The sequence below is a fragment of the Mytilus trossulus genome, chromosome 5 (assembly GCF_036588685.1).
Source record: "Mytilus trossulus isolate FHL-02 chromosome 5, PNRI_Mtr1.1.1.hap1, whole genome shotgun sequence".
NCBI lineage: Eukaryota > Metazoa > Mollusca > Bivalvia > Mytilida > Mytilidae > Mytilus > Mytilus trossulus.
In genome coordinates this window covers 64,400,564-64,406,603 of record NC_086377.1, presented here as the reverse complement: position 1 = coordinate 64,406,603, position 6,040 = coordinate 64,400,564, and the positions used below count along the sequence as shown (strand labels likewise).

The window sequence follows — 6,040 nt, the reverse complement described above, 5'->3', positions numbered from 1 at the left end:
TCAGAATTGTACAGTAGTATGATACTCGTGGCATAAAAAAACCGCAAACCTCGAATATATAATTTACTATAGAAGCTGTGTGCTTTATATCCAGATAAATACTATCAAAATTTTTCAATTCAAAGGATAATTGACTTCAAGTTGACTCTTACAGCTTTGTTTGTTAAAATAGCAAAAATACCCAGCTACATCTGATTGGATTTCACTCGTTTATTTCATGTTTGTACAAAAATTATTAACAAATACCGAACTTCAAAGTCCTTTAAAGAAAAGAGGGAGGTCAATAGACGTGCCAAAATCGAACGCTAAAGACTAATAAGTTACGTTCGAATAAAATAAATGATAAAAAGCTAGAGAAAGTATCAATTTGAAGAGCATTGAGAACCCCAAAATCCTAAAAGTTTTGCCAAAGTTGTAATGAATAAAAAAATCTGTAGTGTTTTTATGATTTATAATTAATATCATGGGTTTTAATACACAAACAGGTCACACCAATTACAAATGAGCTGTGCCAATCAACATAATGCAAATGAATATCAATACATCTGTTAACCTACTTTTCACATATCTTCATTCAATATATAAATAATACAGTACTATTATATTACAATTTATCAATTGTCTAATAGAAAAGCACCAACTTTATCTGCAGACAACTTATTTGTTACTTAAAAGTCAGATCATCGCAACAGGTTAGTTCAAGGGCTGATGAAACACGGTAGAGATATGGACTCTCAAATGTTTTGGTCCAGCAACCACTTTTTGATATTATGATAATTCCTTTTGCTCCATTTGTATCTGCTGTTCGATTGTTCTACCCCTGGCTTATGATTTAGTTTCATCATCGTCGGGGAATCTTTAATCAAGTACGCAAACTGAAAAATAAAGGTGAATAAAAAACAATCCCTGTAACCGGAATAAAATATATCCAATGGGTATGGAACAAAATTATTGTAGGCCTAAAATGTCAAAACAGAAAACAAACATCTCAACAGAACAACAAAAACACTAAATTTGATATTCTTATCGTTTACGAATTTTAATTCAGAGTAAAGATAGGAATTATAGAATTAAAAAAATGGGCAAAACTTGAAAGAAAGAGAGAAAAGTGAGTAGAGTCATTAGGAACTCACATATAAAGAATATGATTTAATAATAAAAAGTTTAGTATTTTTTAAATTAGTAAAAAACAAAACATAAATGAAGGACCCCATCCCCGAATCAAGACCCTCATAATTATATAGAATGTAATCAATAATTGTTTTCTGACGATTTTCAATAATAATTTGAAGCGGCTGTTATTCGGGTGAGAGGTTTTGCTGGTTATAAAATCAGGTTCATCCACCATTTTCTACATAAGAAAATGCCTGTACCACGTCAGTAATATGACAGTTGTTGTCTATTTGTTTGATGTGTTTGAGCTTTCGATTTTGCTATTTGTATTAAAAAGGGAATTTCCTTTTTTGAATTTTCCATGAAGTTCAGTTTTTTTTTTGTGATTTTACTTTTTTAATGAGGCCAGGCACACATTAAAACAATTATGTTGGTAAACACACTAGTAGATTAAACTTGAAAGGAGGTTATTGGTATCCATGATAGAGTTCTTACCATTTTGCAAAATAGGTTATTACATAGCATTGAACAAATTTTAAAGTTATGCAACAGTATAACCCGTACAACACTATAAAATCACTAAAAAACAATCTATTCAAACAGTACCCTTTTTTGTTATTCTTTTTATGAATTTTCATTAAATCGATATGTCCAGACAATATACAATAAATAAGGTGGTATCTATGATTAATTGAACATTACTTTTAAAAAAGTCGATATGTGTTTATGTATAAATAATAAACCGAACTTTGTCATGTATATCGCGTCAAGACATAGTAGCGTGTTGCCGTGAGTGCGAGGGGTCGCAGTCGGAACGCATGCCAATTCAAACAACAGACGTTAAACATTTGTATTCGTTGATTCTCCATTGAGAATGTATTCCCTATCAAAAGGCTTTATATGATGTTGAAGTATTGGTTAAGTGTTTGGTTCTTTTGAAGGTCTTATGTGTAACTTAATATAACTATTTTGGTTACGTATTGTTGATAATATCTGTGTCACTTGGTTTCTTGTGAAGAGTTGTCTTATTCGCAATTGTACCACCATTCTTTTTAGTTATTTATTAAAAGATTAAGAATAATTAGAAAAAAAATTAAACCATCACAATTGTGTTTATGACTAAACTATATACAAACTTAAAGTATTGTAAAATAAATGATATTCAAGGTTACCTTCTTTATTTCCTCGGCTGTCCTCGTCATATCGTAAATACCGGACAATAATTTTTCTTGCTCTTTTGCGCTTTTAACCAGTCTGAAATAGAAGCAAGGATACTTTTATAAAACAAAGATTTAGATATGTTATTTAACTGCTAATTCGACAGTTATCCACTGGTTACCAAATGAAGTAGAAGTTAACCAGTGTCGTAAAGTCAGCCTATTCTTTCCAATTAATGTTATCCTATCAAATGGTTACAATGAAATCATAATCATAAGGTGTATGCTCGGATTATTTGGTATATTTGAAGGTATTAATTGAATGGATAAGATAAAGCAAGATTATAAAAGAGGGACGAAAGATACCAAAGGGACAGTCAAACTCATAAATCTAAAACAAACTGACAACGCCATGGCTAAAAATGAAAAAGACAAACAGAAAAACAATAGTACACATGACACAACATAGAAAACTAAAGAATAAACAACACGAACCCCACCAAAAACTAGGGGTGATCTCAGGTGCTCCGGAAGGGTAAGCAGATCCTGCTCCACATGCGGCACCCGTCGTGTTGCTTATGTGATTACAAATCGGGTAAATAGTCTAAATCGGTAGTTCAAATTCATGAAAGGGAAGGGGATTGTAGTTACGACGTAAGGAACATATCCGATATCATTTGTGAAATGGTTATTCCATAACGGTCAACCAACTCGTGATGGCGTCCGTAAAATTTACGTAGGGATGATTTCAACTTCACCATTTGGAACTCTTGATTTAATAGCTTCCTTGTGAGCAGTAACCCTCTATCAAGAAAATCATGATAGGAAATGCAAGCACGGGAATATCGTATCAATTGAGAGATATATACCCCGTATGCAGGTGCTGCTGGAATGTTGCTACTTAGAAAGTTCACAATTGGAAAGCTGAAATCATCTCTTTTGTCGTAAAGTTTTGTCTTCAACCGACCCTCATTGTCAATTTCTAGATGTAAGTCAAGATATGAAGCTGACTTAACTGTATCTGTAGTATCCTTTATCTCCAATTCAATGGGATAGATGCGTTCCACATAGTCACCAAATTTTGAATTGTTTAGTGAAAGAACGTCATCTATATAGCGGAAAGTAGAGTTAAAGGATATTGCTAACTTCTTATCTTTCTTCCTAAGAAGTTCCTGCATGAAGTCAGCCTCATAATGATAAAGAAACAAGTCAGCAAGTAGAGGGGCACAGTTTTTTCCCATTGGGATGCCGACAGTCTGTTGAAAAACACGTCCTCCGAACGTAACAAATATGTTGTCAATCAAGAAATCAAGCATCTTGATAATATCGGTTTCAGAGAATTTTTTGTTTGAATCAGAGTGATTCTTTACAAAGTAGGATTTATCCCTCCCTAAGACAAGATACTTGTATCTACGTTGGCCATTCTTTTTTTATGAAGCAAAGTAATACCAACTCTTTTAATTTGTCTTTAAGTTTGGAATGTGGAATAGTTGTGTAAAGAGTAGAGAAGTCAAATGTTTTAATACTGTTACAAGATGAAAGAGTGTTAGATTGTATGTACTCTAAAAGATCTTCGGAATTTTTAAGTATCCACATCTGATTCACGCCACCTCTAGAATAGGCAGTTTCACAATAACTTTGAAGTCCGTCTTTGATTGCTGATAAAATGGATGTTAATAATTTAGAAAGAGGTTTTGTGGAGCACTTGGAAGACGTTTTGTTAAGACTCTATAAGTTAAGTGTGTAAAACTAAGTATTTCCAAATTGCAAGGGAAACTGAAGATTTCATCAGGAAAGTATTTGCTCAGTAAGCACCGACAGGTGTCTACATATGTCTACATATTGTCTAATTAAAACATTCATACTGTAGCAAATATTTTTCATATTATACTGAAAAAATACATAACTAACCGGTATAAAGTTACTGAATACAAGTTATTCAATGTTGAATATTTTGAAATGCACTTCGATTCTACTTAAAAACAAGTTATGAGATTTGTAATACAAGAAAGAAAATAACTCCTGAAAAGTTTACCAAGTAGAAGAAACAATGGTCTTGTGCCTGTGTAAAAAAAAATGGTATCTTTTAAAAGTCATGCTACTAAAACACTGATTACTTTCTTAAGTGTACATACCTATTAAAAATAACATCCCAATTTCCCTTGATAAATTCTAACGCTTGCAGACGACCGATTTCTGTTGTAGAAATATGTAGAACAGCTTTTACGGCATCTTCCTTTGGAACGTCCTCAGTATGCAAAATGTTTTTCAAATACCTACAGTAAAATGCAAGATGACGTAGCTGTGTATAAAATAATAATTTAATGTAATGTTCTCTCGTGAAACTTCGAGTATGGATCCATTTGATTTTTCTCATACGTAAAGATAATAATTTTCGAATGTTTTTTTTTCTGAAAAAAAAATAAATAAATCCTATTATTCGAGTTTCAAGTGGTAGTTTTAGCTAGCTATAAAATCAGGTTCAATCCACCATTCTTCTGCGTAAGAAAAAGCATGTACCAAATCAGGAATATGGCAGTCGTTATCCATTCGTTTGATGTGTAAGGGCTTTTGATTTCGCTATTTGCTTTGGAACTTTCAGTATAGAATTTTTCGTGGAGTTTGGTATTTTTATTATTTAAATATTTCTCACTTGTCAAAGAATTTTAATCTTTAACGGTCCTTTTGATCTAATCAAAATGTAAAAAGTCTGCATGGTATGCTTTTTGAAAAGATTCAATGATTTGTCTGATACATTCATACTGTAAATTCGGTACTATTCAGTACTGCTTGATAGCATTTTTAATATATTTTTATTTGTTACATAAAAACAATTAGGTAAATTATTAGGTTAATAACAACAACTGAACAGTCTGAATTTAGACTGAACCTATCTTTATAGACTGCAACGAAATGTCTTAAAAGTACTCAATTTACCGCAGTGGAGAGGTTACAGCTTTTTCAGATTTCGTTTGATGATAAGATTTGTTCTTTTTTTTTGGCCTTGAACAATATTGAATAATAACTTCTCTAATTTTTGTGCTATTTTCACATTTTCTGACCGGTGTGAGAAAAATATTTCTCCTCACTAGTGAAAAATCTGTTTTCGGCAAATGATAAGTCGAAATTTGATGATGACGTCAAAATGTTTTGTTTTCTTCTCAATTTTCCTATTGTGACGTCATGAAAAAAGGCGACATTGCCTGATGATGTCGCTTATAAAGAGCACAATTTTCTGAAAATCTTTGAAAAAGAACGATAAAAACCATTAGAGAAACAGATTCCGACACTATAACTCGTGTACTACGATTTTTCTCCACTCTCGTCAGATAAAATTTTATTATTTAAAGGGCTCGGCAAGCCTCGCGCTTAAAATAATAAAATTTAACTGTCTCGAGTGGAGAAATATCGTAATACACTTGTTGCAGTGTAAGAATCTATATTTCTCAATCGATGTATGCTCTTTTTCATCGGTTAACTAATATTTGCTCATTTTAAACAATTATTCTAAATTCTTCTCATATTTAACTATTGAAGGATTTTCCATTGATCTTCTTTATTAAAATTGGCACGTAAATTATTTTGTAAGTAACACTTTGCGATTATATCAAATGGGAATTTAGCTGTTGGTTTTGTCAGTTTTATCTTTTGATGAAAAAAAATAATCTCTGTTTGAGTTATTAAAAGAAAATTCAAAATGAAGATTTAATATTTGTAACATACTTAAGCCAAAGCTCCGTGTTGAAGGGCGTACATTGACCTATGACGGT

At 31.9% G+C, this 6,040-nt stretch overlaps 1 protein-coding gene across 1 annotated transcript in view; it reads right to left on the bottom strand.

Moving 5' to 3' along the window:
* Positions 1 to 540: 540 nt before the first annotated feature.
* Positions 541 to 6,040, bottom strand: part of LOC134719049 (aminopeptidase N-like) — a 38,571-nt gene continuing 33,071 nt past the window's right edge. The window contains exons 19-21 of the mRNA XM_063581986.1: positions 4,406 to 4,546; positions 2,286 to 2,367; positions 541 to 875 (exon numbers count right to left, since the gene is read on the bottom strand). Of these exons, the coding sequence (XP_063438056.1) occupies positions 735 to 875; positions 2,286 to 2,367; positions 4,406 to 4,546 (364 nt within the window). The 3' untranslated portion in view covers positions 541 to 734. The remainder of the gene's footprint in view (positions 876 to 2,285; positions 2,368 to 4,405; positions 4,547 to 6,040) is intronic.